This window comes from Stegastes partitus, unplaced genomic scaffold (assembly GCF_000690725.1).
Source record: "Stegastes partitus isolate 25-593 unplaced genomic scaffold, Stegastes_partitus-1.0.2 Scaffold503, whole genome shotgun sequence".
Taxonomy (NCBI): domain Eukaryota; kingdom Metazoa; phylum Chordata; class Actinopteri; family Pomacentridae; genus Stegastes; species Stegastes partitus.
This window is the reverse complement of record NW_007578234.1, coordinates 223,992-249,937: the sequence shown is the minus strand read 5'-3', so window position 1 is coordinate 249,937 and position 25,946 is coordinate 223,992. Positions and strand designations below refer to the sequence as shown.

The window sequence follows — 25,946 nt, the reverse complement described above, 5'->3', positions numbered from 1 at the left end:
TATTATTAATATTATTACCAACACCAATAATAATAATAATTTTAACTGTGTTTGACAAGTCAGCAGCTCTTAGGATGAACGAGCATGTTATTGTCTTGGGGGGAGTCGGAGCTTAACCGGACCAACAGGAGACCACAGTCCTGATGTGGTGTGGGTGGGAAAGCCTGCATAACCCGGAGCACAATTAGATTCGGCCTACAGGTCAGACCATATTGTATTTGCTGCCTGTTGCCGTCCCACTTTGTGGCTCAGGCCGAGACGACAGGTCTGCGTTGACATGGACAGAACGGGAACAGCGGTGCCGAGTGCAGCAGGCACCCAGACGAGATTAATCCAATATCAGCTGCAATTAATTCATCATGTCAAGATGGCAGGGGGTGTAATCCCATTTGTTAACTGACTGCTGGATCTCTGTTTTAGATTACGGTGTCTGGTGAAGCAGCTGGAGAGAGGAGAGGCTTCCCTCGCCGACCTCAAGAAAAACCTCGAGTATGCCGCGTCTGTGCTGGAATCCGTTTACATCGAGGAGACGAGGTAAGAACACACGAGCTTTTCACGGTGGAGCACGTTCTGACTCGGTTCGTTTGTGGAGAACAGGAGCGGCGGTGCTGACAGTGGCCAAACTGATGACTGTAGTTATTGTGGCTGCAGCCCTTTAGTTTCTGGTTCAGGATGGACTGAGATGGTAGAAAACTTCAACCAAGGAAACACGGTGCTCTTCACTCCAGAGCTCTGCCAGCACAGATGAATCAGGGCCGAAGCCTGATATCAGTCATCAGGGTGAACGACTGACTGAACCACAGTCAGATTGAGTTACACTCATATTAACTTACATGCAGTCTCAGATTATCCCCACTGATCATATCTGACTGTAATTAGCATTTCTCTCTTTCATAAAGGGTTGAATAAATGCAAGGTGGATACACACTCGTATAGACACACACAGACTAATTACACATGATTTAATTATCTGGGGTTTGTTTGCCTGCTGTGGCTCATTGGCCTGTTTTTGTAGATTTATTGCATTATTTTTTATTATTTTGATGATTTAGTTTTTCCTATAACGCACACTGATGTGAGATTTCTTCAATAAGCAATAAGATAAGATTCTGTTTCTGCTGTTTATGGTTTATTATAAAAAATAAAATACATGGTTTGCACGTTTTTTGGATCAGGATTCTGTTAGTTTTACGTATGAACGCTGTAACCAGGAAGTTGTCTTCAAAACAGAGATTTCAAGCAAGACAACATGAACGACAATGAAAGCTAGCGGTAGTCGTGTTTCACTCAACTCTGAGTAGAACCGAGAGTAGATAGAGATATATGTAGATATAAATCCACTGCTTTGGCCTCTAATGAGTGAAACCTCTTCACCACTTTTGGCCTTTAAAGCATCCAAAGTTCACACAGAACAAAATCATCAACATGTTCACGTTCATGTCGACTGAGCAGCATCATGTTCGTGATGCGTCTCAGTAAAATGGTTCTTTCTGTTTGGAAACATCACCAATATAATAAATCACAAGCAGCTCAGAGACAACGACGATGAACATGAACATGTTGGATTCCTGCTTTAAACCTTTTACACATTCTGTATCATCAGAAATACCGACACCGTTGAACTTGGTTTGACCTCATGTTGATAATAATAATGAGAGGAGCCTTTTTGTGTCAGACGAGCTTCAGACAGTTTTCTAGTTTTCCAGATTTTTCCTGAAACCAGAATGAGAGCTGCAGAAATATTTGACAACCTCGAGTGAACGCTGGAACCACTGCTTGTTCAAATAACAAACAGTTTGCCAACAAACTCACCGGATGATAAAAAATAGTCCAAAAATACGCTGCAGGCTTTTTTGAATGCTTCATATTTCTGCCTGAGAACATTTTGAAGCCTCCTGCTGATGTGGGACGCTTTTATTTTGCGATCTTGAAGTAAAATGATCACAACGCCACACGTAGACATCACGAGACCTCACATTTAAAGCAGGAGGTTGGCTGGTGATCTGCTGCCCTCCTGCTCACGTTTAGTCAAAGAAAAACAGCCCGAGGCTAAGATCATACTGCTGTCATGGTAAATGATTGTTAACATATGGCTCAGGTTAGGAAACACACCGGGTCGATATATGTCAATAGTTGAGTCCAGAATCCCAGATATGAGCAGGCTTATGGAGTTATGTAAACCTCTCATCATCTGGATCCAGCCAGATTAGGGTCAGCGATGGCACGACCACTCCAGGAGAGAGGATGATGAACTATCCGGTGCAGAATCCATGTAGCGCCGTGATTATCGGTGCGATGCGAGCGCTTTCTCTTTGCCATAAGAACATGTATTGGGTCCAGGGAGCCTGCAGGCTTTGCTCCTGATCCCACACACATGTCAACACAACGGGGCGGCCGCCGAGAATTATATCACACAATTGGATTTGAATCGTGCATCAAGAGGCCTGGGATGTTTTGGTGTTACGTAAGAGGGGAAATGATTTGATGGACAGCGCTGGGATTTGACTTTTATCCCCCGTGGAAGTAGAGCTGCAATAAATGATAAATATTTCAGTAAGCCTTTAGTCCCTCCGTCTTCCTTTCACTTACGTTCCGTTTGTTTCTGTCTTGTGCTCATGATGCTTCCAGGCGTTTGGTGGACACCGAGGATGAGCTCAGCGACATCCAGTCGGAGTCGGTGCCTTCGGAGGTGCGGGACTGGTTGGCCTCCACCTTCACCAGACAGATGGGCCTGATGCTGCGCCGCAATGAGGAGAAGCCTCGCTTCCGGAGCATCGTCCACGCCGTCCAGGCCGGCATATTTGTTGAGAGGTAAAACTGAGAGTGATGAACACCTCCACGATCACAGACAGACCCGTAGATTCTGAATAATTGATTTGGACCTTATCTTTTGCCCTCTGAGGCTGGCGATCTGTCATTAAACCCAAACCAGTGTCGCCTGGAGCCACGAATAGCAGGTCCATCAACATCTTTAGCTTGGCCTTGCATACCAGATGAGCAGGGCGGTGCACGTCCACGCATCAGGGCTTCTTACACAACATGTTTCAGCACAAAGTGTTTTAAAGTTTTGAGTTTAAATTTTCTGACTGCAGCTTGTTTTGAGTTTTGTGGATTTATTGCGTCAGTATTTTCCTGTGATGCACATCGATGTTAGATTTCTTGTATCAGCCTTCAGGGTTTGTTTGTTTTTTATATCTCAACAGCACAGTTTGCTCGTGTTGTTTCTGCCGTTTCTGTTTTATTATGCAAAACAAAAGTTTATTTGAGTTTCAAAGGAAATACACAGGCAGCTGAGACTAGTTTTAGATCCATGAAACCCAACATGACACATGATGTCTGCTCCTTTTCTGTGGAGAGATTCTACTTTACAGCCTTTATATATCGACAATAAGACCGTTACCGGGCATCACGACATCTGTATCGCAAACATTATAGAATAGAATAGAATAGAATAGAATAGAATAGAATAGAATAGAATAGAATAGAATAGAATAGAACTTTATTGATCCCTTTGGTGGAAACCTCAGGGGAATTCTGCACCAGCAACAACAACACAACACCAGATATATAGATATACATATACATATACAGATATATGTATATATATATATATATAGTTAATCTTTACATAATGTGTATATGAATATTATAGAAGAGCACCTCCCCAGAGCTGATCCAGGTCATTTAATATTTATTATCTGCCAACACCAAATCCCCATCTGATGCCATTTTTCCAGATAACACACTTGAAGCACATTAGAGTCGTTGATAACTGGATCGCTCCACAATGCATTGAGGACAGCATCACATGTCTGCATCCCGGCTGTGTTTTCATGTTGGCTTGAACCTTGTAAAACCCGGTAGGACACTGCCTAAAAAAGAGGATGTACCGTGACCTCAACGACTAGCAAAAATCTGTCTTCTTTACGTGCGCATGTATTACAGATTATCTGTAGTACCAGGTTGCACCACCAGGTGGAGTGTCTTGAAATTATTGGATTATTCATTGATAGTGCATCGATAATAGGAATATGAAAACTATCAGACGTAAACAAAGGATGAGGCTCAGGTTCCTGCTGATCAGGTAAAGAACAAGTTTCCTGACTGCATATGACAACAAACGCTTTGAATTCAACTGAATTAAATAAATAACTTATAACTTAGACGAGTAACGAGGTGTGTACTTCCTGTTTTTGTGTTTTATGTGTCTGCACCAAAATGACCTGCAAGAAGGGGAAATATTCCAGAATTTCAAGCAGTACTTCTTAGTTTGAAAACTAATATGATCCCAAACTTTCAGTCTGCTGGATTCCGGTTGCTTCCTGTGCCTCGCCTCAGCCGGCTGTACATCACGGCGGCCTTGGCACGCCGGGCTGAGCGCCGTCGTTCAGAGAGTTACGAACAGCTCTCCTGCCAAGGCCGTACTTCATCACACAGCGACGTGCATTTGTTTAAATCAGGACGCTTCAGACCTGCCAGCCAGGGTCTTTCCTAATCGTTCTTTTACGGAGGAGAGTCTGCTTTCTCGATGAAGAAGGATCGGAGTGGTGCGGTGCGAGCCGTCCATCACGTCCAGAGCACGTCCACCTTCACTGATGAAAACATCCGGCTGCGTTCATGGAGACAAAATGTGTTTTCCACAATATTTTAGGATGCTGAGCCACATAGTTTGTAACCGTCCAACTGAATCTAATGACTCAGCTGAGAATTGGGAATCAGGCAGCTTTTGTGCAGCTTGTAATGAAGTGAAGCTGTGTTCTATCCCACGAAGCCTTTGCATGTAAAAAAAACACAACATAAAACGACTTGCAGGAGCGTCTACCTTCTCTCACTTTAACCTTTCTGCCATAACACTGCGCTGCGTTGATTTACAGTTTTATAGAGGCTCGGCGGGGAACCTTCCAGGCTGCGGTTGGGGCGGCCGTGCTAACCTCTGGTGTTTACACTCAGCGGCGCTCCTCATTTGATGTTTTTATCTCGTCCACACAGGATGTACCGCCGTACGTCCAACATGGTGGGACTCAGCTACCCCGCTTCTGTCATATCTGTGCTCAAGGTATTAACACCGACATCCAGCAGAAACACACAGACGTGAACACACGACACACGTCGATGCATTCACACAACGTTGTTTACAAGAAATCGACTTTCAGCTCCGTCCTTCTAAAATGTTGTTGTTTTCCTTTTAATTGGACGAGGATGTTTGAGAAGGACGCTGTCATTACTTGATTCTTTTCTCCCCTCACAGAATGTTGACAAGTGGTCCTTCGACGTCTTCGCTCTGAACGAGGCCAGCGGGGATCACGCCCTTAAATTCATATTCTACGAGTTGCTCACAAGATACGACCTCATCAGTCGCTTCAAGGTAAAACCAGGAGGATGTAACGAGCTGCTGGGCGCCGGTCGGCCTCTGCTGATGTCATTAAAGCAAGTCCCGATAAGAATCACGTCTGGTTTGATGAACACGTTCTCTTCTGTCTCTGGAGACAAAGATTATGTTGTTGCATTTCAACAATGAGAGTTTTAGGAGGAGGGCTGGACGCACTTCATCTCCTCTGATAACAGTGGAGATCACTTTGCACAGCCTCTCATAGCGGAGGACACTCCACTTGATGTGACAGCATCTGAGAGTAAATGACACGGCCAATGAAGCTGGGATGAATATGTAATCACAGCGGAGAGTCGGCAAAATGATTCACCGTCCGTGATTTTATGACATCAGTTTGAAAATGCTGCTCACATTCAAACTGTGTGTGACCGTCGTTTAAGCCAGTGGATAGTTGGAGACGTTCCTCCCTGTTTTCTGACTGTTCTCTTGTTCTGTGTCAGATCCCGATCTCTGCCGTGGTGTCATTTGTGGAGGCCTTAGAAGTTGGATACAGCAAACACAAAAACCCCTACCACAACCTGATGCACGCCGCCGACGTCACGCAGACCGTGCACTACCTGCTGCTCAAGACCGGCATGGTGGTGAGTTGACCAGCGCTGACCTGCTAAAAACCATCAGGAACCAGTCGAACACGTTGGTCCAGTTCCAAGAAAGAAAGCTCGTTGGATTAAAGCTTAGTCTGTGAAATCACGGGGATTTTGTCCACATGTTGTTCAGAACATCTCTGTCGGCTGACGTATGCCAGCCTAATTGCAGCTTTGCCGAACATGCAGCTTCTAAATATGGCTTTTTTTTTTGATCCCGGGCAATCCGTGGACCATCTTTTCATGGAATAAACAGACATCCAAAGAAAAGCAGCCGTTAATTCCAGTCTTAAATAGTTTGGGAACACAAACCTACCTTTCTAAGAAAATGTTTGTTACTGAAGTCAAGTATTTTCTTTATTTCTTTCCTGAGCGTTGCTTCATTTCTCGTCTGTGCTTCTTGCAGCTTTGTTCCTTTTCCATCCGGTGACCTATATCTCACTGCTTCCCACAGGAGTGACTTTAGGGCATTTATGATGCTGCATTCATTCCAAAAAACCTGCAGCCTGAGTTCAGAGTCCCCAGCCAGCCGACCAGCCGGCCGCCCCCGCTCCCACTGTTTTTATTTAATCACCTTAATAAGGTGGCTGCGACAGCTGTCGGCACGCTGGCTTTTTTTGAGCAGTGCCTCGCCGAGCAAACCACATTACAGCGAGAACCACGGGCTCCTGGGAGAGCAGCACAACAGCATCTATCACTCTCAGGCCCTCCAGACTCCATGAAATCAACAATCAACAGGTCATTCATAAAGCAGGCCCATGAGGAAATGCACCGAGCGCTGGATTGGCCATCCTGCACCCACCCTGCTCCTCATGACTCCCCCACTGCTGATTAGTCACAGGGATCGATTGGGCTTCCCGAGCTAAAGCCAAACTCTGAGCGCGCTCACATGCGTGTGGAGGAAAATGGCTGCTCAGACGTGTGTAGACGCTGCACACATTCAGAGTAAACACGAACATCCAAAACATGAACGCACATCAATGAACACATCTTGGTTCCAGCTTCTTAGACATGAGGTAACCTGAACATCCTGTAGCTGTGGATGAGATGTGAAGGCCTCAGTCAGTCTGTGGAAGTGACTGTTTTAGATTTTATTGATTAACCGTCTGAACCGCCAGATGTTTGAAAGGCTTGTTGTCTTTTAAGAAACCCCCAAAACAACACATAACACCAGAGCCACCGTCGCAGGATGTTGAACTTTCCAGCATTCACTCGTCCGTTCAGATGGAAAATTCAACCAAACTTCTGCTTCCTCGTTGTTTTCTGTGCTGGTGGCACAAATTTACTGAAGAAAGATTAAAGCTTAAAACTTGTAGTCCAGCTTTGTAACAGCTAGCCAGACTGAGCTGGAGACAAAGAAAGGGGAAGAAGTGTTTAAGTGATTGTTTGAAATGTGATTCTCACTGAAGCTCGTCTGAAGTTTCCTTTTTGCTCTTTCAACCTTTCCTCCGCCTCCTTGTCCCCTCTCCTCCCTGACTGTAATGATGCCAAACACTCCTCTGCATCCTTTACATCACTGACCGCCATCTCATTTCTTCTCTCCATTCTTTCCTGCTGTTCTTTCCCTCTCCTCCTTTCTGTCTGTCACATCTCGCTGCCTTCCTTCCCCCTCCTGTCCGACCCTCCTCTCCTTCATCCTTTCCTGCTTCCTCCTCTTCCTTCCCTGCAGCACTGGTTGACCGAGCTCGAGATCTTCGCCATGATCTTCGCGGCGGCGGTGCACGACTACGAGCACACGGGGACCACCAACAACTTCCACATCCAGACGAGGTAATGGATCATAAAATCAGAAATGCGAGGCGCCGACTCGCCCGATCGATGTTTTCATTTACATCGAGGGGGCCTTTCCGTTCACGCTGTGGTCGCCTGCAGCGCCGCAATAACACCGATGATGAACTCCAAACCTCGTGCCCTCCAAAGAAGTTTGTTTCTTACCTGAGACTCCACAACTTTTTATGGACCGGGTTGGACTGAACAGCAACGAATGCTTCATGCATATTTTTATGTCACAAGGTGCTTCTCTATCCGAGATGCACCTCAGTAGGACGTCGTCCAGATGATTTAGTTGTTGTTGTGTGTTTTTTAGTTCTTGATTTGTTCCTCTGGACATCCAAATAAAGAAAGGCCTCATACACAACATTCAGCTGCTGCTGGTTAATGTAGAACAAGACCAGATGTATTCGACTGAGCGTGTTTCAGTCAGGTTTGTAGATGTTTCGCTGCCTCTGAAGTTCAGCTCGTGGCGGCAGCGAGAACTCGTTTTGTTTATATGCACACAGTATTCTGTCTGCAGTGACTGATGTGCATCAAGCGCTGGTTTGTGAAGTTAAAGAGAATAAGAAGATAAATGAAAGTCAAAGAGGACGAGATGACAGATTTTTGGCATCCTGAGGTTTGATCACATTCATACTGACGCGACACGTAAAGAAAGCACAGAGCAGCGTTTAGGCTTCGTGTTGGTTCTTAAAGCTGTTTTTTTAAATGTAGAAACAAACGAGAGACTTTCTCTTTGACCAACAGGTCAGACACAGCCATCCTTTACAACGACCGCTCAGTGTTGGAGAGTCACCACGTCAGCGCCGCGTACCGCCTGCTGCAGGACGACGACGAGATGAACATCCTCTACAACCTCTCCAAGGACGACTGGAGGTCAGTGATAGCAGACAGCCCGGCGATAAGAGGAAGGACAGGCGGAAGAAAGGGAAGTAAAACCGAGATGTAGAGATATCGTGTGAGAACAGACGGAGACAGAAACGGCCGTTAAAGCAGTCGGTCGGAACAGTCGCACCGACTCAACACTCAAAATAAGCGCATCTCTTACTTCTGTAGATTAACTGAGTCAAAGGCAGCGAAGTTGGATTACCTTCAAGGTTCAACAACTTCCTGCGAAATGGAACTGTTACGTGATCATACGAGACAGCTGCGATCCGATTTCTTTTTAGCATAAGCCGGGACTTGTCGAGCAGATGTTATAAATAGCTCTCAAAACCGGGCTTGGTTTAGTTGAAAGTGGCCTTTTATTACCTGTGAGTGTGACACACGTTTCTCTGGTGTTCTTCCTCAGAGAGCTGCGGGCCCTGGTGGTGGAGATGGTGCTGGCCACCGACATGTCCTGCCACTTCCAGCAGGTCAAGGCCATGAAGAACTTCCTGCAGCAGCCTGAGGGGTCAGTCGTCTTTTCCTTCACCGCCTACGGTTTGCATCTCTATTAACCCGACGCCACAGCCTCTGTTTACGGACCACCTGCTGGCTGCAGCCCGTTTAACCGGCTCTGAAGGGGGTGCTCGTGGAGAAACAAACAGTTTTATATGAGGTGGTCCATCTGAAACAGGCAACGGAGGCTTTCTGTTGCTCAGATGTTGTTTACGCAACGTTACAAAGCAACAGAGAGGAAACGCATGAATGGAAGGAGAAAAAGAAAAAGTGTTTTTCTGCCAAAAAGTGCCGAATGTCATGCATTATACAGAACAGGTATTCAGCAGACTCTCCCAGACACGACTTCAGCTTGTTTTTCTGTGCTGGAAGTCTGCAGCAGAGCTACGGTGGAGTCATTTGGCAGGGAGGGATTTATCTGCACACTGTGCTGAAACACAGCCGGCACCAGAGACTGCTGGAAGGTTTGCTGTTCGGTTTGCTGTTCGGTTTGCTGTTCGGTTTGCTGGCACGCTGCAGCGCTGCTACAGCTGACGAGTGGGTAAAAGTGCTTTATTGTCTTTACTGCTGCTACTATTCTTTAATATGAATACTTTCTTAGAAACTACAGTCATAAGTTTGGCTGAGCTTTGAAATTTTGTTAAAGAAATCTAAAATCATCTGCACAGCAGCCAAATAGTCGAGTGTCAGCAGTGTGAGGAGAATCAGAAACACGGCAAGACAGTCTGATCTGGACTCAAAGACTTCTAGGTACGGTGATAAATAAATGATTTAGATGTCAGGTTAATGCCACTGCTGCTCTAAATTATCAGCTTTGGTCATTACCAACATCATCTCTTATGTCTCTGTGATGGTGAAGACACCAGGATGTAGAAGATCTTTGACCAGAACGATAGTTTTGATGCTAAAATATGATTATTATTAGTGAAGCTCATTATTATTTATTGATTCAGATGTCAGATTATTTACTCACATTCCTGAACAGAAACATTAGTTTTAGTGGCTGAATGTGATGCTGGATCAGTTTCTCAGAGAAGTCCAGTGAGCTGCTCAGGTTTGGTATAAAAAGGTGGATTCAGTTTAAATTCCTCATTCCTGTTCAGAACGAGGAAACGTGGAGAGTTACACAAGGAAACTATTCAGGAAGAGAAGACAGTGTAGGTTTGGTTTAGGAGAGTTAGATCATCGTCCACTCAGATTGTTGTGCAGAAGCATCCTGGAGTTCACTGATCATCCTCACCGACCGCACTGGAGGACACTGATCATCTGGTTACAGGGTTCTACAGACACCACCCACAGAACGTTGTTGTAGGAACTCCTCCCAACGGCAGCACAGCAGGACAGTGTGCTCCATCACAAAACAGAGCTGGTTGAAGGTGCACCACAGAGCTGCTGGTTGACCTTCAGTGTCCTCACATTCCAGCCTGGCAGCATCTGCAACATGCACAAGAGACTCTAGAACTCTAGAAACCATGTGGTGTAAACATCCAAAACATCCTTCCTAACTTCTACAAACAGCATGAAAGGTGTAACGGGGAGGTGGTGGAGCTCAGAGTGGAGGAACCGAGAAGCTCTGGTGGCCGAGGGTTTAGCTCCGCTGTTACCTGGAGCTGCTGGACCGCTGTGGCTCATCGCTGCTTGGTTTCTACTCTAGAAGTAGATTCATTCTGTCTGACTTTCTCTTACTGGAAGTGTTTCAGTCGCTGAGCTGCGTCCTCTTCAGCCAGATGAATCAATGAACGGAGGCTTGTGGCTGAATTCTCAGAAAAACAGATGAGTTTGAGGGCAAATGGAAACTTATTCATCCTGAGGTGGATGTTGATGTTTGTTTTCAGAATCTGATGATCAGAACTAGAGAGAGTGCAGCTTCTTCAAGTTCAAATTCTTCCAGTGGCAGTTGAAGAATAAAACAGAAGTGGCCGGTTGCTCCACCAGCTCGCCGCTCCGTCAGTATTGTGGATGGTTGTGGTCTGCATATCTCTGAGTGCTTCCTAACAGAACTTCCTGATAACTGCCGCACACGCAGGCGCACGACAGAAATAAAAAAGAATCTCTCGAGCAAACTATCGTACGACGTGATGAGTCAGCGCCGTCAGGACGAAGCTGCAAGAAACCGCTTGACCTTCAGGGTTTGTGTTTTTTGTTCGCCGCGGTAATACCGAGCATTCATCACAATCTGAGAGCTGCTCAGGAGGCACTGATGCAGCGATAAGTCACTTCCTATATACCCCGTATATACCATAAGGTGGAAACAACAATAACACGGCTGCTGTGCTCGTGAGCGTTCCTCCAGAACAAAAGGTGCTGACTGCAAGGTTATCGTCAGGCTGCAGCGTCGTGCACAATCACACACACGTGCACATAAATAAGAGATTGCAGTCTGCATAGAGCCGCGCCGCTGAATGGACTCTAATGTGAAGTAATCCACACCGGGCTGCTGCAGGCCTGCTTAGAGTGCACTTTTAAGACCCAATCTGCCACAAATGGGACGACGGGAGGAGCGAGCTCGTCCTTCTCACCTCCGTTTGACCTTGTTCGGTGTGCACGTGGGCTTCTCTGTCTGCCTGGTCGGTCTCCGTCCGTCCGTTTCAGTCCATTAAAGGTGATACGGTGATATGGTTATCAGGTGACGTCTGCTTTCATGCATCCTCACGCTGTGGTCCGGTGAAGAGCAGAGATTAGTCTAATGGAGGCAGCACGACCAGAGCAGGCTGGTGTCCTCCTCTTCTTTTGGATGGAGGTGTTTCTGTGTTTTGCACATACTCAAAGAGGTGCATGTATATTTAAGCACTGGGTTTGTCTTTTTGACAGTTTTACGGGGATCTCCGGTAGATTCAGGCTCAAATGGTGAAAAAAAGTCCCACGAAAAAAAAGAGAAAAGGCAGTGAATTGATCCCAAGTGAACCTCAGCGGCTCACATCCTACTTTAATACCATAAATACACACAAACTGCGGTTTATTTTGAGATATTCCCACGTACGCTGTCCTGCTGCTAGAAACACTCGCTGCTGAGCGGCTGTTGTTCTGCTCTGTCAGATGTCTTCTGTCTGAGCAACCTCACATCTAAGACATTCAGTCTCATCAGTCCTGATCTGTTGTTTTCTTCATGCGTCTGTGTTTACGATCAGACAATCTGCAGCCACAACATTAAAACCAGTCGCCTTCCTCGTGTTACCAAAACAGGACGCAGGAGCTCTGAAGGTGTCCAGAACCGGGACACTGGGCCGTCCTGTGCATCCTGTCAATGTTTGATTCTGGGAAGTTTGGAAGCCACGCCCACACCTTGGGCTCTTCGTCCTGTTGACCTGAGCGGCTTTGTTCCGCTGCAGGAGGCCACTGTCACCAAGACGAGCTGCTGCCAGGTGGACGGTGCACGTCGAGACACCAGGACCCAACAGAAGAGACGAGAATCGATGTTACTGACCTCAGCTGTCAGCGCTTTTAATGTTGTCACTGATGTTTACTCACGACATCTTCTCTGAAGGTCATATCCTGCGAGATCTTAACCTCCCGTAGTGTTTTATTTGTTGATTATTTTTGTCTTGGCCTGGTTTGATGGTTTCTGTTTGGTCCGTACTGGCTGGCTTCAAATCAAACCCAAAGTAACGGGGGTCCGGATGTGCAGCCTGAGTATCTGAGTGAGCTGCTCAAGGAAAAGCTTTGCCACCTCCTGGGCTTTTCCATCTCGCTCAGACCGCCGGTCGTCGTGGGCAGATTGCTGCAGAGACATTTACGGCCATGCCACATTTTTCCCGTTCCTTTGTTATGACCTCGTGTCTTCAGGGACGCGGTCTGGCATCCTTCCCCCCGGCTGGTATTTTTCAATAACCTTGCTGTGCATTTGTGTGGAATGTGTTTTTATAATGTAGTTGTGTTTGTTTTTGTGCTAACCAGTGGCTGAACTCGACAGATACAGACCAAACCAGCTGCACCAGTCCTGTCTTATGTGTTGTTAAGTCACTGAACCTGATGTCTGTCAGTGTAAAACCACGGAAGCAGCTCGCTGGACTGGACCCGCTCAGAAAACTAAAACAGCTAACACCCTCTGGCATGCTGGGTTTTTACGGTTGTTTATCTGTTTTCTGTCTCAGCATCGATAAGCCCAAGGCGCTGTCCCTGCTGCTGCACACGGCCGACATCAGCCATCCGGCCAAGAGCTGGGACCTCCACCACCGCTGGACCACCTCCCTGCTGGAGGAGTTCTTCAGACAGGTGAGTGGATCCTCCCGGCAGCTCACGGTCAGTCCAGGTCCGGTCCAGTGGATGTGAACCTGGAGAGCTTTTCAGCAGCACAAGGCTGCATAAACACTCAACTGTTTATTAGATTTATTAGATGCTCAGATAAGCAGAGCTAATCCACTCTCATGCAGCCCGACTGTGATAAATCCATTTGTCCCCTTTGTCTCAGTGGCTGTGGACTGAATATTGGAACCTTTTTGTAGAATGCAGAGGACAAAATGGAGAATATTAATGAGTTGTATTCCTGTTAATATTAGCTAGAGTTTTGTTTTCTTGAATAATCCTGCTGTAAGGTTTGGAGATAATAGATAATAATAGATGATTTAGTGTCACCATGTTTGTTTGTTTGTTTGTCTTGTAGCCGGTATAAGTCTGCTGATGTTTAGTTACGACGTCAGCGATGATTATTTCCTCTGAAAAAGCATTAAATCTGAAAACACGTGAATCATTCTAGCAAGTTCAGATTTATCTGGACCGTGATTCTTGACAGAAATTGCAGCATTTGGGTGTTTATGGTCTTAAAATACCTCGGTTGCCTCCGTGAGTGTGAAAGCTTCTGGTTTAATGTGGGATAATTCAGCACAACCTTCACGATGACATCCGAAACATCGGCTGTGGAGAAAAAAGTCCAACAGAAACTCAAGATTTGTGTCAGGACGGTAAAATAAATCACATGTACGTGATGGCACGAAGACTGAAATAAAACAAAACAACGCCGCAGCTTTTTAAAAAATAGTTTAAAAAGACTAAAAAACATAAAAAGAAATAAATGAAAAACAAAGTTGATCATAAGTGATCATAGGAACAGGGAGAACACAACAGAGCTCATAGAAACCATCAGATCACGACATGAAACGCACCCAAACATCAAACATCCCACAAGACGCTAAAAACAGTCTGATGCAGGTGAGAGACGAAGGTCGTCCTCGTTCACAAGCTTTGAAAAGCTTCATAGATGTTTAAAGTCGTTTTGGTGTATGAACCACTACAGACACTTAAGAGGTGATTGTGGTAATTAGCGATACTGTTAATTTAACTACACTGGGTGGAGGTCTGACACATTTGTTCAGCGCTGTACGTGGCTCATGTTCATATATTTTTAATCAGTTCTATTATTATTGGCTACTAGTCAGCAGGTGTTAAATGTTATTAACTCTAACTGGGACTAAAATATTTGAATTCTAACTGTTTCAGTTTAGTTTCAAGGCAGTTTTGGGGAACATATAACTGTCCAGGTTGACACGGGTTGAGGTTCTCCTGGAATTTCAGGCTTTTTGTTTTTCTGAGCCCTTTAGGGACCTTTCAGCCAAACTGGTTTAAAAGCTGACATCGACATTCATTCATGACCTCAGAATTACACCTGTGGAAACACCTGCTGCGCCCGAGCAGCTGCTGGGATGATGTATTTCCTGAGAGCTTCTTATGATTGCTGAAGGATGAAACACGTCTGGAGGTGCAGTCCAGTCAATTCATCTCTTGTTATGGCCGTGCTGCCGGTGTTTAGGGTTTATTTGTGGCTGGCTGCCGTGTCAACAGAAGCTATTTCTTCCTTTAATTCAGTCCCAGTTACTTGAGGTTTCTTTCACACAGCTGCAGCGGCACATTTAGAATAAAACGACGACGTGTTTGTGAGTTATCGCTTCAGTGTGTTGACAAGCACCAGGCGGGAACAGAACCTCCGACGTGACCTCTTTGGTAAAACAATGCGTTTGGCTATAAATAATAAACTGTGTATTTGTCAGTGTCATCAAGAAGAACAGACATTTGAATCGTGCCACACTGCTTTCATCTCCTCCGTTATTAATCCTCGTCGTTCTCATTATCGCTGCTGCTGTTGTTATTGTGGCTGCCTTCGTGAGGCTTTTGTCTCTCGGGACACGAATTGCCGATAAATGGCTTTTTCCAGAGAACATTGCCTCCCGACTCCACATCTCATCCGTTTGTGACAAATCGGAGGAGAAAATGAAACACGTCCGTGGCCCAGGAGCACTCGGGGCGGGGCCCAGACGAGTCACAAGTCTGTTCCTGGAAGTGTGAGTGTTGGTCCGGACGGCGAGGTGTGAGCCACCAGGAGCGACGGCGGGTTGTTCTGGAGCTGTTTTGACTGAGGATGCTGTTGTGTTTCCAGGGCGACAAGGAAGCCGAGCTGGGCCTGCCGTTCTCTCCGCTGTGCGACAGGAAGTCCACGATGGTGGCCCAGTCCCAGATCGGTGAGCAGCTCCTCCACTCAGCAGTAGTGATGAGAAGAACTACGTGAAGCTATGTGCTGAAGGAGGCAGAGCTGTCCTCCAATGGGTTTACTTCCTGTTTCCACAATAAAATACACCCATAAAGGTGGAATAATTCCTCACACGTTCCTCTTCTCATTTCTATTTCTACACATCAGTAACACTCTGACCAGGTCCAGTGGTCACAGACTGAGTCCCAGTTAGCCGGTGCCCACTGACACCATTAAGCAGCTGGTGGACAGGACGCCACCATGTCTGAACACCAGACTCAGTATTAGTGACATTTAAGGAGTGATGTTGGACATTCTGATGCATGAAATCCCCTCGAATGTGATTCCTGTTCAACAAAACCCTTCATCCTGTTGTTCAGTACCTCCAGTTTAGCGTCAGCCTGAATACACAGTTTGTAAAAGTGAACTGTGGTTTGATTTTTACTGTGATATATATTATATTGTGATATCGATAAAGTTGTGAGAAGATGCACACTTTATCTATCAGGAATAAATCACAGTCTGTCCATGAGAAGAGGTGAACACATGTTTTATTCCAGCTTTATGGGCAGCGGTGTGTTAATTGAGTGAAATGTTTAGTTTCCTCCTGTGAGCTGCTCAGGTGTTTTCAGAGGATCAGGTGTCCAAATATGTAAAACAAACCCTTTGACTTACTTTGTCCACACATCCTGCAGGTACGTCTGATTGAACTGTTTGTTTTGCTGTCGGCAGTGTTCACGGTGCTTCTTGTGTTCAACATTTCTTAACCCTTCACTGCAGACACGCTGACGTTGTGTTTGTCTCCAGGGTTCATAGACTTCATCGTGGTGCCCACCTTCACCGTGCTGACCGACATGATGGAGCGCATCGTCACGCCGCTCATCGACGAGGCCTCACATTCGGGCTTTGCCGGCTTTAGACGCTCCAGGTGAGCCGCAGCTTTTTCTCCGACTGATGAGAAGTTTGGGATGAGTTTTTGTTCTGCTCAGTAGCAGCAGCGAGCAGATGGAAGTGGGTGACTGTATGCAAATCAGACTGGATTTTAATCAACCAGCCTGGTTAATCAAAGATGGAAAATTTACCGCTTTCTACCTTTCACCTCTCGTAGCTTTCTGAGTAACTGCTCGCTCAATTACACGATTAAACCTGAGCAGCTCCTCTGCAGCGGCAGCATATCTAATGGCAGCACTGAGAACAGCAGATGAGCCTCCCATGAGTAATCCATTTCTGTGCGTGGAAATGTTTCCACTTTTCATCAGGCAGAGGCACACACCCTGAAATTGACATTTTAGAAATGCTAGTCAAGTTCACCTCACCGTCCCTGATCAGAAACGGGCCTCGGCGCCGGATCGGCATACGCAGTAGCCTCCTGAGATGCAAAGGGAAGTGGTTTTGTCTCCACTGGTTTAATTAATTGGCTCAATACTTCTCCTCTGGCCTCACACTCAGGCTTTGAAAATAAGAAAATGCCTTCCACTTACCGCCGTGTTGGTGAAACCCAAACTATGCAGATGAAGATAATTAAAAAACTTTGTTGTGTGTCTGAACTCGGCGTCTTGTAAAGCAGCTTTATTGGAAAACAAAACAGCGCTCGGAGAGTCTGGCTCTTCCGTTGCACCTGCACATCAATATCAGCCTCCCTGTTCTCCTTAACAGCAGTCATTAGCATCACTCAGCGGGCCGCCAGTCGAAGCTAACAGACTGGAAACCTCAGACAGTACACCTGTGTGCTGGTGGGCTTCCTCTAAATGTTCCCTCACAGCACTTCAGCTCCTTCTAGTCGTCTAGTCGATCCAGATGTCTGGCTTCATTTCAACACGCAGCTGAACCTGAAAGCTTGTGTTTTTAATTCTACGTTTTGGGTCCAAACTGAGCCAAAGCTCAGTGGATCGGCTTCACATGACTGTGACGGCATTTATGGTTGTTTCAGGAGAAGGATTCAAAGAATGTTTGGTACCTGCTCAGTAAAGTGGGGCCATCCAGCAGTGTAGCTCATCCATCAAGTGAAGGGACTAGTTTGTTGTTGTTGTTGTTGTTGTTGGTGTTGTTGCTTTACAGAAAGAGCAACTATGAAAGCTTAAAAATGTTATTAGATAAGACGCAGTTTTCAGCACTATTCTGTTCTGGAGTCCACGTATCTGCAAACATTTCCAGGTATCACCCACAGCTCACGGCAGCTTCCATGATTTATAAAAATGGTTGTCCTGCCCCACATCTCGCACACAAACAAAGCTCGGATCGGGGAGGGATTATTATTGGTGTTTATTGATGCACAAGTGAACCAGGACTTGGTGCAGTGACAGTAAAGCTTTCTGATTCTGAATGTCTGCAGGTTTATGTGTCGGAGGCCGCCTGCAGCTGCTCGGTTTATTTATTGCACGTTTGCAGACGTGAAGTGATTGCAGTCGTCCGCCCGCGTAGATTCACACAAGTTTATGGTTTGCTAAAGTGATATTTCTTATTTCACACCGTTTCCATCCCTCATGAAGTGACACAGCTGTGATGTGAGTCGAGTCGGAGGGTTTGCTGTCTCACTTCAGCCTCACCGAGCTGCCTGCATGAACCATCAGTCCTAACTCCTGTCTCCCATCGTCTTCTTTTTTTTTGTTAACTGTCCAGTCTGAACAGTATTAGCTCAGATGAAGCCAAGCGGCACAGCGTCAAGAGCATGGGCTCTGACAGCAGCTCGTCAGGCCAGAGCTCCCTGCTGACGGTGGACATGAAGAACTTCAAGGCGCTGTGGAACGAAGAGGTGTACCAGAACAGGGAGCGGTGGAAAGCCCAGGCCGCTAAAGGTACGCTACATCCTGTAAAACTGGAGGCCGCGACGGAACCGATCTGTCCGAACAGATCATGAAATCCAGCAGAGTGGAGAAAATGGGCTGTAATGCTGCGATGCTCTGAGCTCGTGGGGATTTCAGCCGACCCGCATACGTCTGGCATCGGTGGGAAATAGTCTGTTTGGATTCATTATATAAAATCCACCGCTGCTGATCAGCATTTATTGAATGCGTTTAATCATGTCGGCGCCACTTTCTCATCAGGGTTTGTAATCTGCACATAACTGGCTTTATTAAATGTTAATGTGTGATTTACTTGTGCTTTATGCATCAGTTGGAAGTCAGTATAAAGAACAGCATCATTCCTGGGTTCATGTTCTCCACTTATCAGCTCCTGAGTTCATTAAATATTGATAGTTTATTAACATTGCACTTGGAGAGTTGATGGAGCATTTGGGGATTAATGATTGACTTCAGACAACCTGCCAGAGAGAATTCAGATTTATTAGCAGGTCAACAGAATAAACCTACCAAAGCCCAGGTCTCATTAACCATCTATCTAACACTGATCAGGCACTAAAGCTGCTGCCTCCAGCTGGAAACTGCCCTTCAGCGCCCGTTGGAGGCAGCTTCATGTCAGCGGAGACTCTTTGGTTGCTATGATACGTGATATTGGTGACGGTAATGAGTTGCACCCCCGACTGAAATGAGCGACGAGCCGCCGGTGAACAAAGTGTTCCTTTAAGCATTACTTTATATCGGCTGTTAGTGATGCGGGGTGTCGTCTGGTCCTGACCCGGACGCTCACAGAGCAGACGCAGTGACTTCTTCGGTTCTGTTCAGCTGTTGTTCTGCAGTAGGTCGCTTTGCCCCGCCCCCTCTACGCTGTGATTGGATGGCTGGTTTTATTCAAATAAATACTCAGCAAGCAGGAAATAAATAAAAGCCAAGTGTACAGACTAGAGGCTGAGCAACATGCTGCTGTAAATACTCATAATGATTCTGTTTTCATAAACACTGGATCACGTGTTGGTCACACATAGAAATGAACCTGCACAGAAGTATCACTCAAGTTTTAGTCTGTTCCACACGTTGCTTTTGCTTTTCAAAAACAGACACAATAAGTTTGCAGCTAACTGGTGACTGTAGTAAAGCGCTGAGCTGTTTGTGTTGGTGGAGACCAAAACCAGAGCTACAGGAGAATTTGCATCATGAATCATATAAAGAGATGAAGAATGGCAGCGTCTCTCTGAAGCTCCTGGATGTAATAATAACTTTATTCTACCAGTTTGAAGGTGGACTTGTGTTTACAGCTTGTTTCAGCTGCCCCCCGGTGGCCACAGACTGTTAGTGCTGGTTCAAGTGTCAGACACCAAACCAACAGCCTGCCGAGCTAAAGTAAGAAGTTCATCCTCTCAGACTGGCTGATTTGCCTCCGTGCTCCGTTTTAACCTCAGAGGCGGAGGAGCGAGCTAAAAAGGAAGCGGAGGAGGGAGCGCAGCAGGAGGAGGTGATGGAGCCCCAGGAGGTCCACACTGAACCCGACGAGCCCGACCCGAAGGAGGACGACCTGGAGGGGGAGGCGCCCGAGTCGGCAGAGGTCAGCAGATCAGCAGATGGTAACACAGGGGAAGCAGAGCAGGGAACGCAGCCTGGGGGCGCCACGCACAGGAATCCCCTCCTTCACAACGGTACATCCATCAGCACCGCCTGTTTGTGTGACATACGGCTGCTTGTCTGCATGTGCGACACATAAATACAGTTTACTGACCTGCAGAGTGACGCTAACGCCGCACTGAACGTTTCTGTTATTCTGTCTGTTGAGTGAAACAGCTTCGATTTGCAGCATCTCCAAACTGTTCCAGCCAGTTCACCTGACAAATGATCTCACCTCAGTGCATCTAATACACATTTTTATTCAATATTAGTCAAGCTCTAGCTAGATGAGGCCTTGTTTTGTAAGGCTGCAGCTTCCTTCTATTATCAAATGATCTGCAAATAATTTTCTCAGTTCAGCACTTCAAAGTCAGACAAAAATACCTGTTGTGACTTCCTAAAGCCAAAGACGGGAGCGTGGTGCATCAGTCCGTGCGCCTTTCCTCCACGTCTCCGTTAGAGTTTGAAATAGACTTCCCAGTTGTAAACCGAGTCGAACTTGAAAAGCTCCAGGAGGATGCTTTGTGACTTGTGTGTGCTTTTCAGTCGAGGCATCAGCTGACAAGTGACGCAACTGCTCTGGTTTTTCAGGAGAGTTATCAGAAGGGGCCGAATCTCCAGACGGTGAAGAAAACAAGAACAAAGGAGTCGATGGTGAGTTTGATCCTGCCGTCTAAAGCAACTGACAGAAGATTACACTGAAATATCTGTTTCATTACCTTATGGGAGGCAGTGTTGTCCTCTACTGTCCCTACGTCACCTTTAACCCTCCTAACCCCCAAACCTGTCGGCTGACATGAGCGTTATCGTGAACATAAACTTACCTAATTGATCATTCAGAGAGAAATGTTGGGTTTTCATGTTTCTGGTCCTTTCTGAACTCCTCGTGTAGGAGAAACTCTGACCATGTCTCAGCCTTAAGTTGTGATATTTCTTCAAAATCACATTTAAAGATTGAAAAACAAGAAAGTCTTCCTGGAGGCGGAGAGCTTTTGGAAATATAACAAAATCTGCTGAGTCAAAAATGTGCACACAGCAACTTGAATGATCAGTTTTAGTGATGTAGAAAGTTGACCTCCTCACATCTCATGAGAGGTTTAAATTTGGCTCCAGCTTCAACTGGAACCATCTGATCCACTCATCAGACACAAACACTAGAGTGTGAAGTCTGAGGAGCTGAGTGGAGACCTGAACCAGCACATCGCTGACTTAACAAGTCATTAAAGTCATTTTAAAAATGCTTCAGATCCCAAAATCGTCTGTGCAAACAACTATTTGAGCATAAAGTTCATGGTCCAGTTGTGTTACTGCCACCATCAGGAAGGAAACACAAACTAGCAGCTGCTGCTGAGAGACGACTGGTCAGGATGGTCAAGAGTCAACCAGGAACCAGCAGGAAGCAGCTCTGGATGGACCAGAAGCTGCTGGAACACAGCTGTCAGTGTCCACAGGGTCTGACATCAACATGAGCTGAGAGGCTGATGGAGAAGGAAGTTCTTCCTCTAGAAGCAGAACCTTGAAGCTCCACTGAAGTCTGCTGCTGGTCACATGGACAAAGAAAAGGCCTTCTGGAGGAACGTTCTGCTCAGATGGAACAAACACTGAGCAGAACCATGTCTGGAGGAGAGAAGGTGAGGCCTTTAACCCTAAGAACACCAAACCTACCATCCAGCATGGAGGTGGCAGCATCATGCTCTGGTTCTGTTCTGCTGCCAGTGGACCTGGAGCTTTACACAAAGTCGGTGGACCAATGAAGAAGGAGGATCACCTCCAGGTTGTTCAGGAAAACCTGAAACCATCAGCAGAAGGTTGATCTTGGACCCAGTTGGATGTTCCAACCAGACAATGAGCCCAAACACACATCAAAGTGGTGAAGAAATGGTTCCATCAGGCTGGATGAAGGTTCTAGACTGGTCTCCCCAAAGTCCTGACCTAAGCTCCATCAGGAACCAGTGGACTGATGAAGAAACAAGTCAGAACAGCAACACATTTAGTTAAACTGCATTACTTCTGTTAAGTCCAGTGGTGAAAGATGAACCAGAAGCTTGTGGATGGCGACCAAGAGCAGATGGCTGAGGGACATTTAACCTGCGTTGCTGTGTGTGTTTTCAAAATGACTCTCCAAATGACCTGTAACAGATTCATATGAGAAACAAAGAGCACGATTGTTTAGACTAATGTGCTTCAATCCCTCCATCATGGACATCTGAGAGTTCTGGGAGTCAGTGGAAGCTCACCGTTGCTGTGATAGACACCGTCTTTACATGCATGTCAGCTTTTGTTCACACTGTAGGAGGTGTGGGCTTTAACTTTACAACCAGACAGTCTACTGATGGTGTGAAACAGGGACTGTACTCTTGATCAGAGACAATCTGCTGAACAGTTGTTGTATTTCTGTCCTGTTTCTCCACTGCAGAGGTCGTGATGGAGTAGGAGAACATCACTCTGTCCCAACTGCTGCTGCAACTCTCTCAACCTGAACCTGCTTTTACAACCTGTGTGAACGCGTCGGACCGGCGCCGGAGGGAGGGCCGTTGGTTGGACTGTGCCGCCCTCTGCAGGACACCAACAGACTGACACCTTTGCTTCCTTCTGTCTTCACTCTGATCAGCTGTTCTTACTTTTGTTTCTACCATGTTTCTACTTCCAGGCTCTGGCGTGCAGAGCCGTGTGCATTACTCCTCCCTTCCTGCTCGCTGTGGGCAACACGTAATGACCTTAAAGCGACAGCAGCGGAGGGCGAAGACGAGCCTCCGATCGACTGCTGCTGTTCGTTAGTTGTAACTCGACCACGGTAGCGCTTGTCCTGCTTCCCCCTCTGCTGTTAGATTCATTAGTCTGGTGAGCTGGAAGACACGAGGTTTTTGTGTTGCAGTGGTTTATTGTGAGTACGTAAAAGCAGGATAGACTTTTACAGCTCGTTCGACACATGGACACTTGTGCAGGACGCCAGGGTTAAATTTACTACCACTGATTTAGCACCACTTGCTCTTATGTAGGAAAGTTTTGTGTGTCTGTGCTTCGGGAGCTCCTGATGAGAGCGTTCGTTTCTACAACAACGTCTTTGCCGCCAGTCGTGGCTGGTTTTCCTCCCTGTTTACTTTCTCTGTGCTTTCCTCAGACACTGTGCAATTCTAATTGTGTTCCTTGTGGTACATATTGTTCTTTTTGTGTGCGTTTTTTTGTCCTCTTTACTGTATATATTAAACGTTTGTACATGTACGTATCCGAAGAGGAGTAGAAATCTATCCATGGTTTTGGATATAGTGTAAGATACCTGTAGTGGAAAAAACATGTCCAAAAATTAGAATGCAGCTTTTGCATCTCAGACATATCACACTCGCAAATGCATTCACGTTTTGTAACATATAATATCTCTTTGTTTACCTGTTTTGTTTTTTATGTCCTGTATGAATCATGCACTAGATGTGTCTAATATCCTCACACACTGTATGTCTTCTTCTTGATGCCTTCTTACGTGTATTTGAGCTGTAGCAAAGAGTCAACACTGTCGCTGAATTAGAGAAAAAAAATGTACGTTTTTTAAAATTTTTCTTTTCGCAGCAGCTTCACCTTCTAGGTTGTCGGTGTGATGTTTAAGCAACGTGTTCACGGCGTACGCTTATTAGCCAACCGAACCCATCACGCTTTCTGTGATGAGGCTACGAGTCCAAACTGTATCTGCTTCTTGGTCGTTCGCCAGGTTTTTCAAGGCTTGTAAACGTTGTGTATAGACGATGCAAATATTGCTTACTGTGCATATGTAACATACTGAGCCACCGCCATGCCGGTTCAGCTTTTACTATATACTTAATATGTGTACACGGAAGAAAAGAAAAGAAGCATTTCGGCAGTATTTGCATAACGACGGAGACGTTTTTTCCTAAAACTGTGCGCTTTGGTTTTGTTTTCCTTGTGTTCTTTGATATGAAAGTCACAAAATTTATTGTGCCAAGATCAAATCCTTGGTATATTCTAAGCTAGTAAGTCTATCATACACGTGTAAACTGCTATATAAATATGGATATTTATAGTATATGAGGGATTCTAGGAGGGTAAACACCAACAGATCACATAAAGTCGTAGAAATGTTCTTTTTAAGCCATTCTGTTTCAGCACTCCAGTTTTTTAGCTGTGATTCATTCACACCACGGAGGGACATAGCAGTTCATCATCCAGCGTCACCACATGCTACCTTCTACCTAAAATGTACAGTCAGTGGTTATTAACTCCGCCGACTGAATGTGTGCCTCTATCTCTACTTTCCATTGTACGCCTCTCGCCTGTAGGAAAACCAATTTTGTGATGTCATTTGAATCTGTGCTGATCCAGGCACAGTCAAACAAACCAGTCAATATCTTCCAACACCGTTTCACACTGAGTAGTCTGAGGAGACGGCGTTGGAGAGTCTCAGCAGTTCGATGTTGCAGAAGTATAGTATTTTTAATGGTATATTTTGCTCTCTTTCCTTTAGGAAGATCTATTTTCTAGCTGTTCTGTGCTGTGTAGTGTGTGTTTTCTTCGTTTCATTGAACCGTTTGATCCTCGTCGGTTTACTCAGAGGAAGCATCGTCCAGAAGTTTGTCTTCAACATGTTGGAAGAGTTTTCTTTTCTTTTCTTTTTTTTATTTGGCCTCTCCTCTGTGTGTCCATTCAATATGTTTTCCTCCACCAGCTCTGAAGTCAGAAAAGTGACTCAAAACTGTAACGATCTTCGCTGATTAGATTTCCATCTTAGCGCGTCCTCCAGACAGGCTGCCTGACACTTGGTGAAGCAGAATGTGTACCGAGGGACCAACACATGTACAGTCATGTAGTTCGCTCTACCTTCCACTTGCTACTGTGTGAATATTTAACAGGAGTTTATACCAACCGTAAGACGCATAGCTGTACTCACCACATGTAAAGACTTCTAAACACGGTGTTTTGTAACGTTACTCTGAAACTATGTTGTTTGTTTGAAGCTTTGTTTCCTTGTTTAGTCTCAATCACCGTATAATGACTGATCTCAAACTGTTCTAGTGACTGAGGTTAGACGGATGTACAGCGTGTGTGAGTGTGTGTGCACATGTGTGTGTGTGTCAGTGTGTGTGTGTGTGTGTGTGTGTGTGTGTGTGAAACTACCACAAAATACTTAATGTGCATTTCTGATCTCCTCACTGTGACCTGCTCTGTCTGATGAGATGAATGTTTGTGAGAAAGAGACAAAGTGATGCAGTGGACCGTATCCGGCTGAACAGTTCACTTTACATCCAGCTGTGTGTTTTAAACACACCACTGATGTGTGTGCTCCTATAAAACGGCAGCAGACATATTACGACGGTGAAATCACACAAAAAAAAAAGTGGGTAAAACATTTTTAACAAACCAAGCAGAGAGGTGGACTGACACATTAATAGCCGCCTTATTTTACATTTTACCCTCCACTACATCCCTGAATAGACAGAATGACTGAGAGTGAATGGGTGTGTGTGTGTGTGTGTGTGTGTGTGTGTGTGCATGTGTGCGTGTGTGTGAGTGCATGTATGTGCATGCATGTGTGTGTCACTGTCCCGTGCCGGCCAGGCGGCCGTGTGTGCCACCATGCTCTGTGACTGCACAGCCGTATCAATAAATCTGGACTCAAAGGGCTCAGATCATGTCTGCCTGTCTTCATTTCTGCTTCGTCTTATTATTATTATTATAAAAGCAAATATTGTTAAGCTTATTTATAAAAAACAAAACAAAACAAAACTATTCAGCCCCTTGGAAATGTTTCATTTTTATTGCTTTTCAACATGGAATCATCCATCATCTCTACACCTTCATCCTCACTAGGGTCATGGGGGGCGGAGCCTATCCCAGCTGACTCAGGGTGAAGGCAGGTTCACCTGGACAGGTAACCAGTCTATCACAGGGCTACACTTAGAGACAGACAACCAAGCACA

At 45.8% G+C, this 25,946-nt stretch overlaps 1 protein-coding gene across 2 annotated transcripts in view; it reads left to right on the top strand.

Moving 5' to 3' along the window:
* The window catches only part of pde1cb (phosphodiesterase 1C, calmodulin-dependent b), a 65,175-nt gene extending 39,520 nt beyond the window's left edge, over nt 1-25,655 (top strand). For both annotated transcript variants that reach the window (XM_008287499.1, XM_008287498.1), the window contains 15 exons: nt 421-534; nt 2,629-2,811; nt 4,990-5,056; nt 5,249-5,365; nt 5,830-5,970; nt 7,643-7,743; nt 8,494-8,622; nt 9,038-9,139; nt 13,218-13,338; nt 15,494-15,575; nt 16,391-16,511; nt 18,203-18,378; nt 19,821-20,054; nt 20,611-20,673; nt 22,436-25,655. In XM_008287499.1, coding sequence (XP_008285721.1) covers nt 421-534; nt 2,629-2,811; nt 4,990-5,056; nt 5,249-5,365; nt 5,830-5,970; nt 7,643-7,743; nt 8,494-8,622; nt 9,038-9,139; nt 13,218-13,338; nt 15,494-15,575; nt 16,391-16,511; nt 18,203-18,378; nt 19,821-20,054; nt 20,611-20,673; nt 22,436-22,452 — 1,768 coding nt within the window. In that variant the 3' untranslated portion in view covers nt 22,453-25,655. The remainder of the gene's footprint in view (nt 1-420; nt 535-2,628; nt 2,812-4,989; nt 5,057-5,248; nt 5,366-5,829; nt 5,971-7,642; nt 7,744-8,493; nt 8,623-9,037; nt 9,140-13,217; nt 13,339-15,493; nt 15,576-16,390; nt 16,512-18,202; nt 18,379-19,820; nt 20,055-20,610; nt 20,674-22,435) is intronic.
* The last annotated feature ends 291 nt before the right edge of the window (nt 25,656-25,946 follow it).